Source organism: Rana temporaria, chromosome 8, assembly GCF_905171775.1.
Source record: "Rana temporaria chromosome 8, aRanTem1.1, whole genome shotgun sequence".
In the NCBI taxonomy this organism is placed as follows: Eukaryota; Metazoa; Chordata; class Amphibia; order Anura; family Ranidae; genus Rana; species Rana temporaria.
The window spans coordinates 66,668,239-66,694,305 of NC_053496.1; the positions used below are offsets into that span (position 1 = coordinate 66,668,239).

Here is a 26,067-nt window from a genome sequence, read left to right on the forward strand (position 1 = left end):
CTTTGAACAGCAGTATTGGAAGTCTGGTAGGAGAGGAGTGTTAGATGTACTAGGAGATTTAAATACACTAATAAATTTAAGCCACACTCCAAACTCACACTGCAGGTCATAGGTGTGCGCAGCCTAGGATGCATTAGGGGGTGCACCCCAAAGTTCAAACACCCATTCCTTTCTCTGCAGCCCCAGCTGCACAGGACAGTGAATGAATAGGGAGTGCTCTGTGCTAAGCGGCTTCCTGTTCATTCACAAATTGAACCATAGTAAATGCAGTTTGACATTTTTACTAGCCCCTTACCTTCCCGCACCAGCTGGGGGGAGAGGTGGGATGCCAGCAGTACTGCAGGGTGGGTTTAGTCTGGGCAGTAAAGGGAATCTGCACTGCACATAGGGATTAGGGTGTGCCCAGGCACACCTGGCACCAGGGGCATCGTTAGGGGTGGGCTAAGGAGGCTGGAGCCCTGAATGGGCCGCCGAAAAGCCCCGAGTCTCGGCCATGCAGTGTTTAATTACGAGCCCCGAGTGCCGCCGAGCAGGGACCATTCTGTCTTCTGTTCCGCCTTCTGGAGCCTGCAGTGCCTATGATGGACGTCCTACTGGTCCAATCCGGGACCGCGGGACGTGTGATGTCCATCAATCAATAATTATGTGTTTCAGGTAGGTCACACCGCACCACTCCACCGTGCCCGCAAACCCCACCCCACCCCCGATGCTGACTTCCGGCTGAAGCCCCTAGTCTTTTTGCCACCTAGCAACGCCCCTGCCTGGCACACCCCCTGCGCATGCCTATGCTGCAGGTACACAAGCAGTTACAGAAATAGTTTATGGGGGATAAAGGTTTTAAATTTATCAATAAAATCAGACCATTGTAAGCACCCCTATCACAAAGCTCCCAACTTTTTGAGATGGGAATAGGGGACACCTATCAGCAAAAGTATGCAGGCATAGGACACACCCCCTTAAAGGAGAAATGTACAAAAACAAGATAAAACCCACAAGTGCTTGTTTTACCACTACTATTCCTTTATATTGGCTTTTGGAATTTACAAATGCAGCAATTTAGAAATCAGATGAAAGGTTTAGGGCTGGAAAACACTTTTTGATAGATAAAAAGTACATTTTATATACAACTATATAGATCAGACCAAAATGAGGGACACATGAGGAGTAATGAGGGACAGAGGGACATTGCTCCTAATCAGGGACAGTCCCTCCAAATCAGGGACAGTTGGGAGCTATGCCTATCAGTGGTAAATATTTTGTCTCAACATTCCAACTGCTTCATTTGCAGGACAGCTTGTTCTGTTGAAAAACAACAGACTTATTGGATGGATCACCTGGTGAAAATGAAAGAAAGGAAGCCAAAAACAAATGCAACCACCACATGTAGGAATTGATAAGTCGCCATATAGTAAATGTTTGCTTTTCGGTGTAATACTGCTTTAAAGAAAATCCACTAGTGCAACAGTGACACATAGTGGTTGCATGATGTATTGACAATTACCTAACAAAACTGCATCCCATTTATAAGTACTGTATATAATGTATCAAGTGTCTTGTAATAGAACAGTTTACTGTGCAGTCAGATAAAGCCAAATGTAGGCTTGCTACTGAAATCTATGACAGCAACTGTCAGCAAAGGTCTACTGTACCTCTTCCCTGGCAAGCTGAAGAGCTGCTTCAAGGTCAGACTGTTGGTAGTTATGTAAATGGCCACCTCCAGCTGTCTCCATAGCCACTGACCGCGAATAAAGTGACTTGTGCGAGAGGCCTACATCATTTGGGTCCAATATCTCTGGCTGTAGGTAATAAAAAAGGGTCAGTATCAATTTGTATTCCAATGTTTCAGTCGTCAGAGCAATAATATAAAACAAAGGCAGACGCAGGTAAATTCAATCAGGTTAGACAGCAGTGCAGGGCACAGCACACAGGGATCAGCTCTATATTAATGTTGATGGCTTCAGCCGATTACTGGACTGCAGGATGAGTGTAACCTGCAATTCTATGACAGCTGAAACACTCCAAGAGGTGATTTACCTAAAGGTCTTACTGACCCTTAGTGGTTGGTTAATCATCAACCCAGTGCCGTCAGTGAAGCGCACAAACAAGCCTCACTACCTCCCCTCTGCCCCAGAAACACAGGACCTTAGGCCCCGTACACACGACCAGTTTCCTCGGCAGAATTCAGCTTCCGACCGAGTTTCTGGCTGAATTCTGCCGAGGAAACTGGTCGTGTGTACAGTGTCATCTTAAGAGCATTATAGGCCCCCGGGCAATACAGTGCACTGGGGCCCTGTCTACACAATCACGCACGAGAATTTACTGACAAAAATCTAAAAATTTACTGGCAGAACCACATTTTTTACTGCCATTGCAAAAAAAAGTACCTAAAATTACAGTTTTCAGTGCCGGACAATGCAAATGTCAGTATTTAAACTATAAACATATAGCTAGTGCTATTAGCAATGTGTTTAAGTTAAACAAAAGTAAAACAAAAAAATTTCTTCATTGACATGAAGGATGAAGGTCAGGTTACTATAACCCAGCCAGCACAGAGTTTCCTCTTACATCAGAGTCTGCAGGATTCCCCCTTACAGTGAAAGGGAACTCTTATGTAAAGGGGAACGCTGCAGATCATGATCTAAGGGGGGGAACTCTGATGTGGAGGGGGGCTCTGGTGACCAGAGACCACCTTATATCAGAGTCCACTGCTTTCTCTTTCCCACTTACATCAGGGTCCGCAGACTGAATTCCCCCTTGCATTGTAAGGGGGAATCCTGCAGACTCTGATTTAAAGGGGAACTCTGATGTGGGGGGCACTCTGGTGACCAGAGACCACCTTCCGTAGAGTAAATACACTAAGGTAAGGGGGGTCACTAATATAGGAGGGGGAACCTTTATATCAGTGCCCCCTTAAATTTTTGCATTCACTCCCCCCTTACATCAGCAACCCCCCGCACTCATGGAGGACCGGATCTTCTCTGTGATTTCCGCAAACTGGGCATGGGCAGTTCTAACCCGTCACTCTCCACATTTTTTTCCTGGGGTTGCTGGGCAGCCGGTGGGGCCCCCCAGGCAAGCGGGGCCCCCGGGCAACTGCCCAGCGTGCCCATTGGAAAAGATGGCCCTGCGTGTGTACACTTTCGGCCGAGGAAGCCGACGAGGAGCTCGACGAGGAAATAGAGAACATGTTCTCTATTTCCTCGTTGTTCTATGGGAGCTCTCGTCCCGCCGAGCTCCTCGGCGGCTTCAGTGCTGAACTGGCCGAGGAACTCGATGTGTTTGGCACGTCGAGTTCCTCGGCCGTGTGTACGAGGCCTCAAAGAATGAAACAGCAATTTACTTGTGAAGCAGAAAGAAGAAAAGCATTCATCACAAAGCAATACAATTCTTTTTCAGGATTAACATTGCAGAAGACAGTTATGTTGTTTTATACATTTATTTTTATGTTGTTTTATACAGCTGTAAAGTCATGCATTGCCATTATACCTATGCAGTGGGGGGGGTGGCACATCTACCCATGCATGACAATGTAACAGGTTCTCTTTAATGTTAGACCTCTCAGATGCTTATACTTACATCCTCCTTGCTTGCTGCTGCTCCATCCTCCTAAAAAACCGCAAGTGACATACTGAATACAGGCAAGTATGTGACTCCCTTTCCTTCCTCCTATATGGCACCGATGGCGCCTGGCAAGGAGCCGCACAAATACTCAGTACTCTCATGTGAGGGGGAAGACAGAGTCCTCAGCCCTGTGTAAGCTTCAGGTTGTGATTTGAGGCTTACAAAAGGCAGTGGGGGGGTCTAAAGGAAAGGGAGTAAAAGCAGATGCAAAGACCAGCACGGAATTGAACCTATGGCTGTGTCCTGCATAGGATCACTTTAAAATGTGCACAAGTCCACTCTGCAACACTACCAGCACCCGGTTAGGTTATTGTCTCCACCAACTTGTCCACTAGAACCTCTCAACCCCACATTAACTGTCCTACCATGCTCCCTATGGAAACTATGGTTTCCACCTGTCCAGGATTCACCCGGACAGTTTGGGGTTTGAATCATGTGTCCGGGTTTCAGTCCACCTTTATAGATAGCAACAAAACTTCACTAATGCAACGTTGAGATATTCTGCATTCAAAGCTGCCAAGGGCACCACTCTCAGCTTGTGACCTCTGGAAACTGCCTCAGCTGCTCTAACAACTGATGGAACTATGCCAACATAAATAATAGAAAATGTGTACACAGAGGAAGTTTTATGTGCAGAAATAAACAATGATTTCAAAGTATTGAGGATGTTTGGAAAGTAGGTTACCACCTGTCCGGGATTCAGGTTTTGAATCATGTGTCCAGGTTTTAGTCCACCTGAAACCCGGACACATTATTCAGACAGGAATGTGGCTCAGAAGAGGGCCTGACAGGAGGGTGGGGGGCACTATGTGCGCCACTTTAATATTTTCTTTGGAGTGCCCAAAGATGTCCAAGGTCTGTTACAATCATATAGTGTATATTGATAAAATAAATAAATTGCTGTGTGCCGCTAAAGTGCTCGGGTTTGGCTTGAAGAAAAAGTGGCAACCCTATAGGAAAGCCAAGGACTATAGGTTATGATACTACTAGCAATCATTTCTATAAGGACTAATCTAACCCATACATGCACCATTAGACATGCACAATACACAGGCCAAGAGAAATTACCATATCACCCAAATCACTGATATTTTCCATCCTTCCTAGCAATATCTGAACAAATAATGCTTTAAAGGGGTTGTAAAGGTAATTTTTTTCCCCCTAAATATCTTCCTTTACCTTAGTGCAGTCCTCCTTCACTTACCTCATCCTTCCATTTTGCTGTTATATGTCCTTATTTCTTCTGAGAAATCCTCACTTCCTGTTCTTCTGTCTGTAACTCCACACAGTAATGCAAGGCTTTCTCCCTGGTGTGGAGTGTCGTGCTCGCCCCCTCCCTTGGACTACAGGAGAGTCAGGACGCTCTCTACGTTGCAGATAGAGAAAGGAGCTGTGTGTTAGTGGGTCTCCTGACTCTCCTGTCATTCAATGGAGGGGTGAGCATGACACTCCACACCAGGGAGAAAGCCTCGCATTACTGTGTGGAGTTACAGACTGAACAGGAAATGAGGATTTCTCCGAAGAAATAAGGACATTTAAAAGCAAAATCGAAGGATGAGGTAAGTGAAGGAGGACTGCACTAAGGTAAAGGAAGCTATTTAGGGAAAAATAATTGTACCTTTACAACCCCTTTAACCCCCTTGGCGGTATTCCCGAGTCTGGCTCGGGGTAAGATTTCAATACCAAAAGCGGTATCCCCGAGCCAGACTCGGGGTCGCCTCGCAGCATCCACAGGCACAAGTTACTTACCTTGTCCCTGGATCCTGGGATGTCTCCCCTCTGTGTGAGCGAGCGGTGTCCTCCTCGCTCGATTCACACAGTGCCTGTGTGCCGCCGATCTCCGTTCCCTGCGACGTTACGACGCACGGGAGCAGAGAACGGCGCCAAATTCAAAAAAGTCAACAAACACATTACATACAGTATACTGTAATCTTATAGATTACAGTACTGTATGTAAAAAAATACACCCCCCCCCCTTGTCCCTAGTGGTCTGCCCAGTGTCCTACATGTACTTTTATATAATAAAAACTGTTCTTTCTGCCTGCAAACTGGAGATTGTCCATAGCAACCAAAAGTGTCCCTTTATGTCAAAAATGGTTTTAGAGCAGCTAGAAAACAGCGATAATAAATTATAATCACTTGCAGAATTGTGCGATAGCGATTTGTGGGGAAATTCATCATAAAAAAAAAAAAAAAAAAAGTAATGACAGTGTCAATTCTGCAACTGAGCAAATTTCAGAGTTTTTGATTTGATTACATTATCGAATAATTTTTATTATAATTATATTATTATTTGTTATAATTATTTATAGTTATTTGTTATATTATAATTTATGATTATATATCAGACAGGAGGCTCATATCTTGTGCATTAATCTTCCTTTATTAATGCTCACAGCAGAATACATTTCTAATAACTTTAATGTAAAAAAAAAAAAAAAAAACTTTTTTAAACAGAATACCCCCTCAGTAGTCCATACAATCCTTAACCACGCCCCTGATAGTGACCCCATAAAAGGGGCTGTCTGTGAATGTTCCCCCTCTTTCTTTCTGCTCACAGATCAGATAAGTACTCATTTATAGTGTATTGCTTGTTTTTTTATAGGATTTCTAGAGAATTTTCTCCTAATTTTCCTATATTTGTTACTTACATATATATTTATATGTATATTCTCTCTTATTATATATATTTTCGTCAATATGATATAGATTTTAGCTTTCTCCATCTTTCCTGTGTTCAGGAGTTTTTACTGTGCCTTTACCTTTAATTCTCTGCTTATACATCGCAAACGTTTCTTTCTATACAGCGCGACTACCAGGCAACAGGGTGTCGGGAGCGCTTCTCCTCCCGACATCCTGCACAGCTGACTACCTGGCACGGCGCCATTAGTGTCCTCTTCTCCCTCACGACACTTGCGCGCTCTTAGGGGGCGTCCCCGCCCTCATACGCCGCTCATCCAATCAGCGCGCACCGGACGAAATCTCGCGAGATTTCGTTTCCCGGGCCGCTGCAGTTCTGAGGCTCCCCTCTTCTCTGTAGCCACTCGGAGCCTACGGAGGAGAGGATAAGACAGGAGCCTGCCCGCACAGTGCATTTAGCTAAGTATCTCCCCTGAACTTAGCTACCCCCAGCGCTGGCTATCCTCAGCCATCCTTAAATCCCTGCGCTGACCACATAGTGCCCCTTTACTGTAATACTCAGGAAATAATTAAATATCATATATACATACCTACAAACGGTCTGAGCAATCTAGATAACATCCTTTACTGGCATACTACCTTAAAGTCACAGGATGGCTGATATTAATCCACTGAACCCCAGTGGGGAAATTCAATCCACAGGCACCTCACACACGCTGAGCGCCTCCCAACTCCAAGACATCATACAGATGTCTATTCAGGCCGCCCTAGCCGCCACTACCCCATCCCCCTGGGCATTACAACCCACGGATGTGACACCGACCCCGCTTCAGTGCGGTGAACCGCCTAATAAAAAGGGAAAATCCTTACAAAAAAGGAAACACACCCTTGCGGTCCATGACTCCCCGGCAGGGGAAGTAACTAATATGCTACAGGTAGCACCCACCACGGTCTACCAACCCCAGCATCACTTAGACACAACTCGACCCCTGAACCTCAGGGAGACCCAGAAAAAGGGACCTAATGCCACCAGAAGAGCAAAACCTGACTCTTACGTGGATTCCTCTGAGGAGGACTCTGCCGACCCTTTAGAGGGATCGGAAGGATCCGATTCTGATTCGGATACTGAAGATGCTGGGGCTACGGCTCTTAACACAGCAGCCACTCCTGCCACACAGGACGAAGTCCTTTTGGACGCCCTCGGCGAACCCTTCTTCCACCCAGACGCCATAACACACCCGCGTTCTGGAGAGTGGACTCCTTTACCGCACGTTTCACAATACGTGGAACTATGGGCAAGGAAATCTTTAGACAAGGGTAGCCGCAATAAATTGAGGGCTGAATGTCCCAGACCCTCCATTCCCAAAAAAGTGGTAGCCACCCCGGAAGTTGACCCGGTTTTGACAAAATACCTGTTAAAAACAGGAAAGTTTCAAAAGAAGGGCATTGAACGGTCTTTCCGAGCCATACAGGACCGCGTCCTGGATCTGATGGGCCCGTTAACCAAAATACTCAACCTCTCAGAACAAGCGGCGGCTTCTGATCAACCAGTTGACTTGCCGCAGCTTAGAGGTTGGGCACAGAGAGCCCTGTGCCTGGCTGGCACCGCAAACACAGCATGCTCAGTAGAAAGGCGCAGGTCAATCCTGATGCGCTTAGACCCCCAGTTATCCCACCTGGCGGAATCCGAGCCCGGCCCAGCAGCCGAAGGCATGCTCTTTGGTGACATGGTCATCAAAGATATTAATAAATTTGTTGGACTGTTCTCCAGTCTGGATAAGGCTCAGAATTCCCTAAGAAAAACGGGCACAAACAAGGTTTTTAACAGGGCCGGCAGAAATAGAGGCCGTTCTGCCGGCCGCTCTTCCTTCTTCAGGCCACAGGGCAGATCCAATGCCCAATACCAGTACCAGGCTCCGTCCTACGCCACTCCTATGGCCCAACCCGCACCGTTCTTCCCTCCTCGAGGCAGACCCTGGCGCGGACGTGGTGGACGAGGCTACCCACGATCCCGACCTCATACCGGTGAGCATACCTTGCACCACACTCGATTACACTCCTGTGGGGGGACGTCTGAGGTATTTTTTCCAACATTGGTCTGCGATTACGGCAGACGCATGGATCCTACACTCCGTCACGGGGTTTATCATAGAACTACTATTCCCTCCGACCCTCAACATTATTCCCCCACCCATTCGGTTTGCCAAACAAAAGGAACGCCTCATAGACAAAGAGATCCTAGATCTGGTCATGAAACAGGCCATTATAGAAGTAGATCCCTCTTCCCCAGGTTTCATAAGCAACCTGTTTCTAGTAAACAAGAAAGGAGGAGGCTTCCGCCCAGTGATAAACCTGAAGGGCTTGAACCAATATGTCGAATACCGGCATTTCAAAATGGAGGGCATCCACTTCCTCCGAGACCTTCTCCACCCCAGCGATTGGCTGGTGAAAGTGGACCTAAAAGATGCATATCTTACGGTTCCCATTCATCCCGACTCACAACATTTACTTCGCTTCCCGTGGAAAGGCAGAATGTGGCAATTCACTTGCCTTCCGTTCGGCCTGTCGTCTGCCCCATGGTGTTTTACCAAACTGATGAAACCAGTGGTGGCAGCTCTGAGGAACAGAGGAGTTCGTCTGATTATCTATCTCGACGACATCCTCATCATGGCTTATTCCAGAGATCAGGCCCTCCTACACATGTCTTGGACAATTTCCCTACTCCAAGATCTGGGATTCGTAATCAATTACGAGAAGTCCAGCCTAACTCCAGCCCAACAAATAGAATTCCTGGGCTTTACGGTAGACACCATCCAGTCGACCCTCAGTCTACCCAAAACGAAACTTGCGCTCATCCGCAAAGAAATTCGGGCAGCACTGAACAGAGGTTCCTTATCCCTCCGCACTCTAGCACGGTTGGTGGGTCTGCTCGCGGCCTCCATCCAGGCCATTTTCCCAGCCCCACTACATTACAGAGCCCTTCAACGGCTCAAAATTATGCACCTGAGACAAGGCCTCAGGTATTCAGACGAAATTCCCTTATGTCAAGAGACTACCGAGGAACTGAGATGGTGGCTTCATCATGCCGTAGAATGGAACGGCAAAACCATCTTCAACCCCTCTCCGGACGTCGTGATAGAATCAGACGCCAGTCGCAGGGGTTGGGGTGCCCGGTGCGGGACGTCCTCCACAGGAGGGACGTGGTCCGCTACGGAAACCTCCCTGCATATCAATGCACTGGAACTTTTGGCAGCTCTGTTCGCTGTCAAGAGTTTTATGCCTCACACGTCCACATGCTGTATTCTATTTCGCATGGACAACGTGGCAGCGGTGCAATATGTCAATCGACTGGGAGGCACCAAATCCAAGACGCTGGCATATATCGCGAGGGACTTCTGGCACTTCTGCCTATCTCACAACATCACCCCTATAGCGGAGTACATCCCGGGGGTATCCAATTCGGTAGCCGACTGGAATTCTCGATATCTCCGAGATTCCAGCGATTGGACATTGGATCGATCAATTTTTCTTCGTTTGCAGCAAATTTGGGGTCCGCTATCTTTCGATCTCTTTGCCTCACGCCTCAACCGTCAGCTACCTCGCTTCTTCAGCTGGAGGCCAGATCCGGAGGCACAGGCGGTGGACGCTCTCCGCCAGCCTTGGCCAGAGGGGACACATTACGCGTTTCCCCCCTTTCAAATGATCCCCAGACTTCTCCCACGGATAACCTACCTGGGAGCGACAGTGGTCTTAGTTACCCCATGGTGGCCGACCCAACCATGGTTTCCTCTGCTTCTGGGAATGGCTATAGATTACCCCAGACTGATCCCCTTCTCCCCTCACCTCCTCACCAATCCGACCGGGGATCCTCATCCCATGGTTCTGGAGAACAACCTGCCACTTCTAGCGTGGTTAGTCTCGGGATCCCGATCACAGATAGAAGCCTTTCAGTCTCGGCTCGGAATCTCATCTCCCTGGCCTGGGCCCCCGGGACTAGATCGGCATATCGATCAGCCTGGGGACTCTGGGTTCGTTGGTGTGATCAACGACAGGTTGATCCCATACAGGCCCCTGTTTCACTAGTAGCTAATTATTTGGCAGAGTCTTTCGAATCCGGCAAGGCATACAGTTCTATTAATATCTATCGATCGGCTATTTCAGCCTATCATTGCCCCGTGGATTCTTTACCGGTGGGCAGACATCCCTTAGTATGCCAGCTGTTACGAGGCATAAAATTTCAACGTCCCCCTAGGCCTAGATACCAAGTGACCTGGGATGTTTCAAAGGTACTTGGTATGTTCGCCAGTTGGGGGGACAATTCGGACCTGTCCCTGAGACTTTTATCTATGAAATTGACGGTCCTTCTTTGTTTAATTTCCATCAAGAGGGTTTCAGATGTTAGAGCTCTTGACGTCTCCAGAAGGCAATTTTCGCCACACGGCGTTGAATTTTCCATTGTACGCAGGACCAAGACTGCGATTCACTCGGTCTTCTATCCTTCTTTTCCTACGCATCCCCTCCTCTGTGTCGTTCGGTGTCTTCAGACATACGAGTCTCTCACGGCTAATTTACGCCCTACAGGCTCTTCTCAACTCCTTATATCCTATGTCAAACCCCACCTACCTGTCTCGTCTGCCTCCTTGGCACGATGGGTGAGAACCGCCATGGAAATGGCGGGGATCGACGTCACCCTGTTCGGAGCCCACTCCACCAGGGGCGCCATGGCTACTAAAGTAATCACTTCAGGAGGCTCTCTCTCCGATCTCTTGAGAGCGGCGGACTGGTCTTCCGAGGCCACGTTCCGTCAATTCTATTTCAGACCTCAGGACCATGTCTCTCTAGCGGTCCTTCCTTAGAGTTATGACTTGTGTTTTTTTTATCATATCTATTTATGTGTATATTTGAGCTTTGAACTTGCACAAGATATGAGCCTCCTGTCTGATATATAATTTGAGATTTTCCTAGCTTGTGACGGAAAATATTGATTATATGAGGACAGGAGGCGAGTATCTTCCCTCCCGACCCTCCCTGTTACGATTGTTTTTCATTTTTTCGCAGGTTACTGAAGGCCGAGCTGGAACTTACGGACGGATAATCCGGTTAGGAGATTGATCGAATTCTGCTTTCCCGTTGGACGGCAGCTCGATGGAAAATCCTCGTTGTGGATTTATTGCTCCTGAATCCCCTGTTGGGTCATGGTTGGTGGTGCACTTCCCGTTGGAAGCCATTCAGAGGTCGACCGGCCGGTCTTCGCCCCAAGGACACGCTCCGATCCTTCTTTCTGGTACCATTTTTTTTTAGGAAGATTATCGCATCAAGAAAGAGGGGGAACATTCACAGACAGCCCCTTTTATGGGGTCACTATCAGGGGCGTGGTTAAGGATTGTATGGACTACTGAGGGGGTATTCTGTTTAAAAAAGTTTTTTTTTTTTTTTTTTTACATTAAAGTTATTAGAAATGTATTCTGCTGTGAGCATTAATAAAGGAAGATTAATGCACAAGATACTCGCCTCCTGTCCTCATATAATCAATATTTTCCGTCACAAGCTAGGAAAATCTCAAATTTTGTGTTTCAATTTTATCATACCCGGGATGCCTATTAGACTCTTGTTTGGGCAGATTTAAGTGAGTTATTCCTAAGAATTACAGGCCTACAATGTAAAACGCCTAAGGCCAGATCCACATAGCGGATCGTAATTTTTGGCAGGCGTAGCGTATCGTATTAACGCTACGCCGCCGCAACTTTGAGAGGCAAGTGCTGTATTCACAAAGCACTTGCCTCTAAAGTTACGGTGGCGTAGCGTAAATCAGCCAGCGTATGGGCGCGGAATTCAAATGTTAAAGATGTGGGCGTGTTTTATGTTCATTTTACTTGACCCGACGTAAATGACGTTTTTTCTGAACGGCGCATGCGCCATCCGTGGGGGTATCCCAGTGCGCATGCTCGAAATTAACCCGCAACAAGCCAATGCTTACGACGTGAACGTCATTCTACGCAAAGCCCTATTCGCGAAGGACTTACGCAAACGACGTAAAATTTTCAAAATTCAACGCGTGAACGACGTCCATACTTAACATTGAGTATGCCTCATATAGCAGGGGTAACTTTACGCCGAAAAAAGCCTTACGTAAACGACCTAAAAAAATGCGCCGGCCAGACGTACATTTGTGGATTCACGTATCTAGCTAATTTGCATACTCGACGCAGAATTCGACGGAAGCGCCACCTAGCGGCCAACGTAAATATGCACCTTAGATCCGACGGCGTACTAAGGCCTAGTACACACGAGAGGATTTATCCGCGGATGCGGTCCAGCGGACCGTTTCCGCGGATAAATCCTCTCGAGGATTTCAGCGGATTTGGATCCGATGGAGTGTACTCACCATAGGATCGAAATCCGCGCCGAAATCCCTTTGCGATGACGTGTCGCGCCGTCGCCGCGATGATGACGCGGCGACGAGCGCGACGCTGTCATATAAGGAATTCCACGCATGCGTCGAATCATTACGACGCATGCGGGGGATCCCTTCGGACGGATTGATCCGGTGAGTCTGTACAGACCAGCGGATCAATCCGTTGGGATCAATTCAAGCGGATAGATTTGTAGACATGTCTACAAATTTTTATCTGCTGGAATTGGTAAATTTCCGCGGATAAATATCCGCAGGAATGTACACACCATAGAATCTATCCGCTGAAACCGATCCGCTGAGTTTTTTCGGAGGATGGATTCTATGGTGTGTACGGGGCCTAAGACGTACGCCAGTCGGATCTAGCCCAGCTTCAGGCGTATCTTGTTTTGTGGATACAAAACAAAGATACGCCGGAGCAAAATAGAAGTTACGCGGCGTATCAATAGATACGCTGTCGTAACTTCTTCGTGGATCTTCCCCCAAATTTCCATGCAAAATAATTGTACCGCTTTTGGTACAAAATTCCAGACATAATCATACCGCCAGGGAGGTTAATTGTCTTAATGCAGTAATTCACTTTGTTCAGCTATACAAATGCAAGTAAAGAATACTAATACTATTAGTATATATGTGTATATGTGTATATATATATATATATATATATATATATATATATAAAAAATATAATATGTGTGTGTGTATATGTGTAAAAAAATATCTACGGTATGTAGCTTAAATTCTACTAGATTTATTAAACAATGCATTCCAATCTTACAATAAACAGACCAAGAATAAACAACTGGTATTAATACCTAATCCTACTTTCCCGTATGTAATTTAAACCAGATTAATGGCATTAGAGCAGAAGTATGGAACCTCTGAGCAGTCTCAAGTCTGCAGTCGCATAATACAGTTGTGTAATATAGCAATGGTGGTGTAGTTCATAGAATAGCCTCTAGGTGGGGAAGTTCCCTTTTTTATATGCTTAGGTGTCCACATATGTTCTACATATGTTGTCTTGTGCTGACACCATTCCTAGTGTTAGTACAATATAATAATATCATTATAATACTAGAGCACACTCAAACTGAGAACACAAATAAAACATGCATAAGCTGAGGTTGCCTACAGTGAAAATGGCATGTCGAGATGAATAGATCTGGAGATAAAGGCAGCAAGTTGCACAAAAAAAGTGTAAATTTTTCCTATAATAAAACCTATATTTAAAACCTTTCCATTAATCAATGAGACTACTCAATAATGGACCAATAGCAAGTACAGGAGGCAGGAGGGTGTAGGACTGTGCTCAAGAGCTAAGGGAAGAGTTGGATTTTTTTATAGCTTGGGCTGCCTTTATCATCACATACATTGATTTTTTCTTATAACGTGACTTTCGCTAAACGTAAGGCCTCCTTATGCATTTTTTCATCATACGCTCAGTCTGATTTGCAGGTTTCTTTTTTAATTTTTCAAGAATGCGAACACCACCTATATGTCTTGGTGTGCGAATGACAAATCTAGGTTTTACAAGGAAATGCTTGATGCAGCGGTATATTGTATAATTAACTCCCTATTAATCATAGGGAACATGGCGACTAGCTTGAGTCATTTCATTTTGTTTCTCGCTGGAATATATACACCGTGTTACCTTAGTCAGATGGCTCAAGTCATGCCAAGCTCTTTAGTGGGATGCAAAATTGAAAGGTAGCATGCACTCTGCAGGCCTGGCATGGCTTCCAACTAGGAAACAGCACAGCTATCATTTTGTATCACTTTCCTAACTAAGCATGCTGGACTCCCTAAAGGCAGCCACACATGCCTCAATCTGATTGTACAATCTCCGTAAAATATCCATTATATTTACCAATAATTATATACTGATAGTGCCTTTTTTAACACTACATTCAATTTATATCATCCCTCCTATGATAGAAAATCTAAAGGAGATTGGGCAATCAGACTGCCAAGTATGTGGTTAGCTTTAAAGTGTTTCTAAATGTTAAACAATATTAATATTCAAGGAGGTGAATTTACTAAGACTGGAGCAACCAGAATCTGGAGTAGCTGTGCAAGGAAACCATTAAGTTTCTAGCTTTAATTTTCAAAGCTAAACCCTCCTATTCTTTACAGCAAACGAAGCTGCCAGTTTAACCACTTGCCCCCTAGGCCTTTTCTGGCACTATTCGTTAAAAAAAAATATATAAAAAATAGAATATCTATAAAGCTTATTGCATTTGTTATCTTCTGTTATGCAATATAAATATATTGTATTTAATTGCATTTCTGTTTTTGATAATTCAATAAAATATTTGAAAAAAAAAAGCAGACAAAAATACTCTCTGTATTCAGGGTTTTTCTTTCAAATTAATTACTTATTTAAAAAAAATGTAATCACTTTTATTGCTGTCAGCAACATGCATGTGACAGGGATTGTTTATGGAGAGATTTGGGGTCTGCAAGACCCTAGATCCCTCCTCTGCCCTTAAAGACCAAGATCTGTGTCATCAAATATTTTTTTACATTTTAAAAAATGGTGCTATTTACATCTGGGTAAACCGGAAGTGATGTATGGTCATCACTACCAGTTCCCTATATAAGGAACATACAGAGCCGTTCTGGTCTTTGGTCATCTCTATGATTTGCTGGTAAAATTTCCAGCTGGTCGATTGGGGTGTCCTGGAGGGATGGGATCGCTTGATGAAGTCGTGGAAGGCGGTGGGGGGGACGTTACCTCTAGTTAGCTGCTAGGATTGTTTACAAGAGCTGCTCTCTACTGCTGAGTCTAAAAAACGGTATCAATATGATCAGGGGTCAAGTCCTGGGGAAAAAAGTGTGGGAACTCCCACCCAAGATCCACTCCCCCACCAAAATAATAAATAAAAATTATACATTCATATGCATAATTACTAAACCGCAAGTTTTTTTTTTTCGATCCACTGTACCTTAGTAATCCATTATGTTACTGGCCGCTTCCTGTGTATGGATTCATCAGGTAGTGTGTGGGTATTCCATCACTTCCTCGATGCCGCAATGTCTCCTGGGAACAATGACAAAAGCTCCCAGATGACATTGCGGCATGGGGGAAGTGACGGAATACCCGCACACTACCCGATGAATCCATATACAGGAAGCGGCCAGTAACATAAAGGATTACTAAGGTTCACCTGCCCCTGACAGTGACTCGAGCTGGGCATCGCTGCTTAGTGAAGGATTGGCTCGGGCGGCTCGGCTGTTCTCGTCCTGCAAAGAGAACTGTGTTCCTGCTGTGAAAAAAGTGCAGGAACTCCGTTCCCACGCGTTCCCGCAGGACTTGAGCCCTGAATATGATGCCAATAAGCTGCAGTCATCATTTCTTTGTAACCACTGGTACATCGATGGTCATTAAGTGGTGGAGCTACATTTGCACGGACCCTTTGCCATATTGCAAATGGCAGCTGCAGGCATCTGATTCCTTTGTGTGCGCCCAGCAGCGATAACTTCTGGCTGTGCAAGCAGAAAAGAACACGACAACCTGTCATTGAAGTGTACGGGCTCAAAGGCAACGGCCAGCTGCTCACACCTATCAAAAATAGTAGATTCCTGCCGCTACCATTAATACCATGACACAATGCCCCTGGGGATGAAGACTTAAGAGCCATACACACTATTAGATTTTCTGCTGATTTTTGTCTTCAGATTTACCAAAACTATATATAATGAGGTCAAACCTTAAAGGGGTTGTAAAGTTTCGTTTTTTATTTTCTAAATAGGTTCCTTTAAGCTAGTGCATTGTAGGTTCACTTACATTTTTCTTCGATTTCCCTTCTAAATGTTTTTTTTTCTTTGTCTGAATTTCTCACTTCCTGTTTCTCCTCAGTAAGCTTGCCCCCATTATCTGGCTGGGGGTTAGTCAGCCAGAACAGCTTACTGAGGAGGAACAGGAAGTGAGAAATTCAGACAAAGAAAACAAAGAAAAAAAAACATTTAGAAGGGAAATCGAAGGAAAAGGTAAGCGAACCAACAATGCACTAGCTTATAGATCAATAAATGCACTAGCCTCTTAAATCAATAAATAAAAAAAAAAACACCTGCAAGAGAGGGGCATAATGAGCTAGTATGCATAGCATACTAGCTCATTATGTGGCACTTACCTTAAATCGAAGCCCACAAAGTGTTGCTTGTCCCCCTACGCCGCCGCCGTGTCCCCTCTGAGTTTCTTCCTGTTATCGCCGCTCCGGTGCTGTGATTGGCCGGAGCAGCGATGACGTCACTTCTGCACATGTGCGCGGTCCCTGCGCATGCGCCAAAATACGGCATTAACACTGGCTTGTCCCATTTACAAAAACTGCACTTTCAGTGCGCCTGCATCGTTGTCTATGGTGCACATGCGTCGTAGACCTTGGTGCCTGTTTTTGTGACAATATCTCCTTAACCGTGTATGCTAAGGAGATATTTCTTGCACCTACAGGTAAGCCTTAAAGCGGAGGTTCACCCTAAAAGAATTATATACCATCCCATCCAGCATACTTGCGTCAGCTACAGTATGCTTTTTTTTATTTTTTATTTCGCTGTATTTACCGTTTAATCCCTCAGTTTCTTTTCAGACTCCCGCGGGGAATAGGCGTTCCTATGAAGAGGGGAACATGATTGACGTGCGGCTATGGCGCGTCACGCGTTCCGAAAATAGCTGAAATAGGACTCGGCTGTATACGGCGCCTGCGCAGTCAGCTCCTAGTCTGTGTGCAGGCGCCGTATAGCGCCGTGAAGAGCCGAGTCATAGTCCGGCTATTTTCGGAACGCGTGACGCGCCATAGTCAGACGTCAATCTTGTTCCCCTCTTCATAGGAACGCCTATTCCCTGCGGGAGTCTGAAAAGAAACTGAACGATTAAACGGTAAATACAGCACAAAAAAAAAGAAATAAAAGAATACTGTAGCTGACGCAAGTATGCTGGATGGGACGGTACATAGATGTTTTTTAGGGTGAACCTCCGCTTTAATCTAGGCGTAGGTGCAAGTTGTGTGGTTGGCTTTACAACCACTTTAAAGGAACCTATTTAGAAAATAAAAAAATGAACCAGGCAGGTCCTTGCACTACATGGTTTTGGTAAATCTAAAGACAAAAATCTGCAGAAAATCTAAGTGTGTATGGGGTCTAAGGCCCCGTACACACGACCAGTTTCCTCGGCAGAATTCAGCTTCCGACCGAGTTTCTGGCTGAATTCTGCCGAGAAACCCGGTCGTGTGTACAATTTCGCCGAGGAAGCCGACGAGGACCTCGGCGAGGAAATAGAGAACATGTTCTCTATTTCCTCGTTGTTCTATGGGAGCTCTCGGCCCGCCGAGCTCCTCGGCGGCTTCAGGGCTGAACTGGCCGAGGAACTCGATGTGTTTGGCACGTCGAGTTCCTCGGCCGTGTGTACGGGGCCTAAGCCTCTGATCTGCAGCTGCCATGATGCTGCACATGCAATCAGTTATGACACCAACCTTTTGCTGGCTTGATAGTTCAGGTGACAGCACCAGCACCTGGGACAGTTATCATCCATGGCATGCCTTGAATGTAACGGTTTAGGGAAATCGATAGGTTTAGTTCCACTTTAACTAAACAAGCTAAAGGCGGAAGCAGATTGGTTACTATGGACAGCTTCTCCAGATTCCGCCTGCTCCAGTTTTAGTAAATTCCCCCATAATGTGTATTATCTATACATTCTTACAGTTAATACCAGTGTGTGAAAGGTGCAGTGATTTTGCAGAGAGAAAATGGTGTGGGATCCAAGAACACACACACTGTCAGAGGGATGCAGAGACCAGTTCACTACACACACAGCCCAGATACCTCTGTATACTGGGACGACTGGGATACGTGTTTGGCTAACTTCAGAGCCTCAATTCGCATTGCTTCAAACTCTAACTCCTCCTGCTCCAGTAACAAGCCAGAGAAAAACATTCAGTAAAACACAAAGAAAACATCTCACAAGAAGGAAAATAAGGAACACAGGGACACGAGAATTGCAGAAAAGGGATATTAAACAGGGGTTAATTAAATAAGCAATTAAAGAGGTTCTGACATAAATAAAAATGCGCTGCTGACCCGTCTAAGTAGTAACATGGAGGAGTTTTCATACACCTACAGTACCTGGGAGTCTACTACTTCTTTATGTCAAAGGGAAGCCTAGCTTTCTGTTTATCCATTAACAAAAGTAGATGTAAACCCTAAGGCCGCGTACACACGGTCGTTCCAAACCGATGAGATTGGTCCGATGGGCCATTTCCATCGGTTCACAGTTGAAGTGGCCTGATGGTCTGATGTGTGTACACACCATTGTTCCATAAACCGATCGGGTCAGAACGCGGTGACGTCAAACACACGACGTGCTGAATAAAACAAAGTTCAATGCTTCCAAGCATGCGTGGACTTGATTCTGAGCATGCGCAGGTTTTGAACCGATGCTTTCTGTACTAACCATCGGTTTGGACCGATCTGGCAGCGGTCCATCGGTTCGATTTTGAAGCATGTTTTAAAATTTTGGACCGAAGGAAAACAGACCGATGGGCTATACACACGGTCGGTTTGGACCGATGAAACTGAACCTCGGTCCATTCTCATCGGTTTTGTCCGACCGTGTGTACGCGGCCTAAGTGGGTGACATTCGGGTTTCTAAAGCATTGTTAATGCATTTTCTTTTGGTAAATGCTGTTTTAACCTCTTTTGCAACTTAGCGCTGCTGACCTCCCACAGTCTCTTTGTTGGAACTTTGGGGTTGATTTACTAAAGGAAAATAGACTGTGAGGGCAGTTGCTCCAGAGCTTAGTAAATGAGGAAAAGCTCTGCTGAATTCCATCATCCAATCATATGCAAGCGAAAAGGCTGTTTTTTTTTAACCTCCCTGGCGGTAATCCCGAGTCTGGCTCGGGGTGAAATTTCAGTACCATTAGCGGTATCCCCAAGCCAGACTCGGGATCGCAGTATCCAGGCAGAGTTACTTACCTCGTCCCCTGGATCCTGCGATGTCTCCCTGCTGTATGAGCGAGCGGTCTCCTCGCTCGATTCACACAGTGCCCAAGTGCCGCCGAGCTACGTTCCATGCGACGTTACGACGCACAGGGGCGGAGATCGGCGCCAAATTAAAAAAAGTAAAAACACACAATACACATACAGTATACTGTAATCTTACAGATTACAGTACTGTATAAAATAATTACACACCCCCCTTTGTTCCTAGTGGTCTTCCCAGTGTCCTGCATGCACTTTTATATTGCTTTTTCTGCCTGGAAACTGGAGATTGTCCATAGCAACCAAAAAGTGTCCCTTTATGTCAAAAGTGGTTTTAGACCAGCGAGAAAAAAGCGATAATAAATTAGAATCACTTGCAGAATTGAGCGATAGCGATTTGTGGGGAAATTCATCATCAAACACTGAAAGTAATGACAGCGACAATTCTGCAACTGAGCCAATTTCAGTGTTTTTGATTACATTATTGATTAATTTTTATTATTATTATTATTAGATTATTATTTGGTATAATTATTTATAGTTATTTATTATATTATAATTTATGATTTTGTGTTTAAAACTTTATCATACCCGGGATGTCTACTAGACTCTTGTTTGGACAGATTTAAGTGAGTTATTCCTAAGAATTACAGGCCTACAATATAAAACGCCAAATTTTCATGCAAAACAATTTTACCGCTTTCAGCATCAAAAATATGACATAATCATACCGCCAGGGAGGTTAATTTTCCTTGCACGTCATTGGGTATTTTTTGTAAAGTAAAGCTTTACCTCATTTACTAAGCTCTGAAACAACAGCACTTGCTTTGTGCAATTGCACTTTGCAAAGTGCACAGTCTATTTGCCTTTAGTAAATCAACCCCTATGTCTACTATGAGCTCTAGCAAAATCTGCCTGTTATTGCGCAATGCAACCTTCCTGGTGATGACAACAATGCAATATGCCTGCACATTTAGCATCAGAAAGACTACCTGTAGTCTTTACTGGAAGTCAATGTGACAGGGTAACAGCACAAGAGAGAAATTGGGAGGAAGGGATAGAGCATTGTCACCCTATAACAGGAAATATCTGGACATCCTTCAAAGCATGATAGCTACAGATTTAAATTGCAAATAAAGTAACATGTTAAAGGAGAAGTACAGCCAAAGCTCATTTGGCTGTACTTCTCCTTTGGATCAGAGGAGTGGAGTTTGTTCTGCACTCCTGTGACCCGTTTTCAGCAGACAGCAGGTCAAAGCCCTCTGTAGGCTGACATCACAGATCTGGTCCGGGCTCGGGAAAGATTGCGACCATATGGTCAAGGTCGACCCACATGCCTAGACCGGCACCCGGCTCAGGCTCTCAGCGGGGGTGTGCGCAGAGCAGAGAGCCAGTGACTGCCAGCTCTCTGCTCACAGAGCTGTGAGAGCCAAGCGATCAGCAGTGTTTGATCACTCGGTTCTCAGTGTTAGAGCCGCATACACACCATCACTTTATGTGATGAAAAAAAACGACATTTTCTGTGAAGTAAAAAATTACGTTTTTGAAACTTCAATTTTCAAAGACGAAGTTGCCTACACACCATCGTTTTTCTCACAATGTTCTAGCAAAGCGAGGTTACGTTCTCACCACTTTATCCATTGAAGCTTGCTTCATAAGTAGCTTCTGGGCATGCGCGGGTTTTAAACAACGTTTTTTGCTACACACGGTCAATTTCTGTGAAGTAAAAAACGACGTTTTGAAAAACGACACATAAAATTGAAGCATGCTTCAATTTTTTTTGGTCGTTTTTTACAAGACATAAAACGACGTTTTCCCCCACACACGGTCAATTAAAGTGATGTTTTTAAAAACGTCGTTTTTTTTTATATCACATAAAGTGATGGTGTGTACGGGGCATTAGAGCCGGTGGGGGACAGATGCAGTATATGTATGTATGATTAAGGATAAAAAAAATCCCATACTTCTCTTTCAAAGCTTTCATGCAATTTTTGTGATAAGGTTTAGATATACTGTTGCCATTTTTTATAGGAGGGAAGGACAGGGATTCCCTATTTCAATGTATGTCACAGTGAGCCTCATCTGTAGGCTGCAAAGAGGGCAGTGCTGGGGGTAGATGCCATCGAGGTAGTCATTTTTGCTGTTTGACAGGTGCAGTGGCCAGGGAGGGAGCTCTGTAACACTGAGCCTGTGATTTTATCAGGCTCGGCATTTACAAAGCTACACTTATGATGGAGTATCTGGCCTAAATAACACCACCCACCGTGCCTGAATTGGTGCTCCCAACGCAAGTGGCCTCATGGGTGGCAAGGCAATGGCTGCAAGTGGTAAATATTTACCATGTATGCAAATATTCGAATTTACCTAATAACATTTTTTTTTTGTACTCAACATAACTTAGACTTATGTATTAAAAACAACGTTTTCTTTTTAGTTTTTAATTTTAAAGGTTTGGTCTGTAATGCCAGGTTTCCCCAGCAGGTGGGGAAACCATATATGATTTTTTTAAAATAAACCTACAATTAGTAGTTGAATTCTAATTTATGCCAGAAGACCCTCTATAGAATGAAGGAGCAGTACATTATGATATGAAAAAGAGATCGATTTTTAGGTAAAGGTATAAAGATAAAAAAGTGCAATGCTTTAGCTGCCTGGCTGAATATCATGGGAGGTACAGTTCAAACACAGAGGGCTGTCTATCTGCATATTAGGCAAGACAAGAGTGAAAGGACAAACCTGTAATTTCTGTGCAAATGCTTGTGGGTTCTTCTCTGCGAGATCCGGCTCTAGGTAACTCAGCTGGTCACAGAGAGTATTGTGATGTGCGATCCGTGACAACAATGCTTCAGAAGGCATATATTCATCATCGGGAGAGCCCTGGGAGGAAACACGTGTGATCAGTAATGTACAAGGCAATACAAACATTAGAAACAAAGAAAGAAGAAGTATTTTTTTCATTACAGTGTCCCTTCCCCCCAGGGAAAGGCTGTGCGGTGGAACGCTACCTACGTGGATGCCCTCTCTCCTTTTCCTCCACGGTCATCCAACAACACAACTAGTAAGGAGATGGCATTTACTGTGTATTCCTTTTTAAATAATTACAGTTCTGTTCAATGGAGGATACATTATATATATACAACGTTGTACAGTATATACTGTATACATACAGTATAAATATTTGTATTAATTTATTACAGGTTCTTATATAGTGCCATCAATTTCCGCAGTACTTTACACATATATATTGTACATTCACATCAGTCCCTGCCCTCAAGGAGCTTACAGTCTAAGGTCCCTAAGGCCCCTTTCACACTGAGGCGTATTTCAGGCGTTTTAGCGCTAAAAATAGTGCATAAATAATGCCTGAAATACTCCTGCCCCAGCAGAGGGCAATGCGCTGGCGGGAGGAAAGAAAATCTCCTGCAAGCAGCATCTTTGGAGCGGTGAGAGGAGCGGTGTGTATACCGCTCCTTCACTGCTCCTTCCCATTGAAAACAATGGGACACCGCAGTAATACTGCCGGCAATGCGCCTCTGCAGACAGTATAGCCCCAGCTAAAAATAGCGGCGCTATACCGCCACCGCACATACTGCCTCAGTGTGAAAGGGGCCTAAGGCTGGCACAATTTTCTTGTACAATTTTCCTTCAGATTTATCAAAAACCATATAATATGTCATAGCTAAACACTTTCAATCTGTATGCAATCAGGCAAGACCTTGTAGTACATAGTTGAAGGTAAATCTAAAGAAAAATGAATGAGGAAATTGTATAACATATGGCTAGCTTTACTTACATCCAAACATACATACAGTATACTAGGTATAGGGTTAGTTCAGATAGGAGCCAATTAACCTGTCAGCATGTCTTTGGAATGTGGGAGGAACCTGGAGGAAACCCATGCATTCACAGGGAGAGCATGCAAACACAGGTGTATATATGTGTGTGAGTATATAATATATATATATATATATATATATATATATATATATATATATATATATATATATACATACATACATACATACATACATACATACATACATACATACACACACACAGTAAAACCTTGGATTGCGAGCATAATTCGTTTCGAAAACATGCTAGTATTCCAAAGCACTTATATATCAAAGCGAATTTCCCCATAAGAAATAATGGAAACTCAGATGATTTGTTCCACAACCATTTATTTATAAGTTCTTCAGTTTAAAGTCCATATAAAAAGATTATAACAATGTGATAAGGTGTGTACTCATAAAATGTCCATCCACAAGGGGATTAGAAGCAAAATCCAGCAAGAGCTACAGAGTTTTAAAGAGAAGAGAGGTGCCTCTAAGTGTAGCAATATGGTTACATATAATGAAGGTACAAAACTTAGCAACTCACATGGTTGATGATTAAAAGAGGCACATCTAAGTATGCGGGCATCCGGGGTAAAGCTGTCCACATAGACCGTCCTCCGCACCACCTGCTCTCACCTCTGTCAGTCTACAATCATGACCGGGAAGACTACTCTGCAGTAGAGCGTTTGAAGCGCTCGTGGAGCGTAGCGTGGAAGGGATGTACTCGATGGTGATGAGGAGGGCGGTCTATGTGGACAGCTTTACCCCCGATGCCCGCATACTAAGATGTGTCTCCTTTAACCTCCCTGGCGGTATGATTCTTTCAGAAAAAACATGCTGAAAGCGGTACCATTATTTGCAAGGAAATTTGGCGTTTTATATTGTAGGTCTGTAATTTTTAGAAATAACTCACTTAAATCTGACCAAACAAGATTCTAATAGGCATCCCGGGTATGACATTTTTTTAAAAACAAAATTATAAATTATAATATAATAAATAATTATAAATAATTATAACAAATAATAATATAATTATAATAAAAATTATTCAATAATGTAATCAAATTAAAATCACTGAAATTTGCTCAGTTGCAGAATTGTTGCTGTCATTATTTATTTATTTTTATGACGAATTTCCCCACAAATCGCTATCGCACAATTCTGCAAGTGATTATAATTTATTATCGCTGTTTTTTAGCTGATCTAAAACTATTTTTGACATAAAGGGACACTTTTGGTTGCTATGGACAATCTACAGTTTGCAGGGAGAAAGAAAAGTTTTTATTATATAAAAGAACATGCATGACACAGGACAGACCACTAGGGACAGGGGGGGGGTGTGTTTTTTTTACATACAGTACTGTAATCTATAAGATTACAGTATACTGTATGTAAGGTGTTTGTTTACGTTTTTGAATTTGGCGCCGTTCTCCGTCCCCGTGCGTCGTAACGTCGCAGGGAACGGAGATCGGCGTCACACGGAGGCACTATGAATCGAGCGAGGTCCCGCTCGCTCACACAGCGCGGTGGCATCGCTGGATCCAGGGACAAGGTAAGTAAAAAGTGCCTGTGGATTCAGCGAGGCGAGCCGAGACTGACTCGGGGTTACCGATCGTAGCAGGAAAATCTAACCCCGAGTCAGTCTCGGGAAGACCGCCAGGGAGGTTAATCATCAACCATGTGAGTTTATAAATGTTGTACCTTCATTAAATGTAACCATATTGCTATACTTAGAGGCGCCTCTCTTCTGTTTTATACTCTGTTGTGACGTGACACTACTTGTATATCATGACAAAATGTATTTAAAAATGTTGCTTGTCTTGCAAAACGCTCTCAAACACGTATATACACACACACAAATATAATTGGTAGATCTCTCATGTAATTTAACTTTTTTTGTTTTAAAGTTGAGCGATCCTATAAAAAACAACCTATCATGGGAGAAATATCCGTGTCAAAACAAAATTAATAATTTACACTGGAGTTCTATTTCAAATCACTAGATTCTAAAGGTTCTCATGAACAAATGTGGTTTATTTTAGCTTTATGTAAATGAAATACATGTTGAGAAAAAACAATTCCCAAGCAAATGCTAATGTTGTGTGAGTGAGCTCAGACCACAGGGAATAATTCACACTACAACATATAATTGTGTAATGTGTTGGGAACTGGAATTACTGGGTTTCCTTAAGCCTGAGAAAAAAATTGATAGATGTCCAAAAAAGAAAATGAAATTGATGGCCTTAATGGATAAACACAGCAAAGGCCAAGAAAGAATATAAAGTGTCTCTGGAGTTGGCTTTAAACCAGTGCATGATCTTATTTGGTGAATCTTGAATTTATTAGCAGAATTCCTGTGTGATTTACAGCCGTAATTGTCCGATCTAGTAAACACATATTTAGCTATTTATTTATTTTCTTAAAGACAGAGCAATGATGTTCTATAATCTAGTACAGTTTATCTGAGAAGACCTGGCTTCTGATTAGCTCTATCAGTCAGACTCAGGCAGATCATTGCTCATGGCATTATGCACCACTAGGCCTAAAACCAATTATATACTTGTAAGGCATACTTGCCAA

The 26,067-nt window shown here is 44.1% G+C and overlaps 1 protein-coding gene across 3 annotated transcripts in view; it reads right to left on the minus strand.

Moving 5' to 3' along the window:
- TACC2 (transforming acidic coiled-coil containing protein 2) overlaps nucleotides 1–26,067 on the minus strand; it is a 235,628-nt gene that overhangs the window by 25,163 nt on the left and 184,398 nt on the right. The window contains exons 15-18 of one of the 3 annotated variants that reach the window (XM_040361948.1): nucleotides 22,385–22,525; nucleotides 18,491–18,574; nucleotides 3,577–3,606; nucleotides 1,650–1,796 (exon numbers count right to left, since the gene is read on the minus strand). In XM_040361948.1, the coding sequence (XP_040217882.1) occupies nucleotides 1,650–1,796; nucleotides 3,577–3,606; nucleotides 18,491–18,574; nucleotides 22,385–22,525 (402 nt within the window). The remainder of the gene's footprint in view (nucleotides 1–1,649; nucleotides 1,797–3,576; nucleotides 3,607–18,490; nucleotides 18,575–22,384; nucleotides 22,526–26,067) is intronic. The other 2 variants (XM_040361946.1, XM_040361949.1) reach the window with 2 other exon arrangements.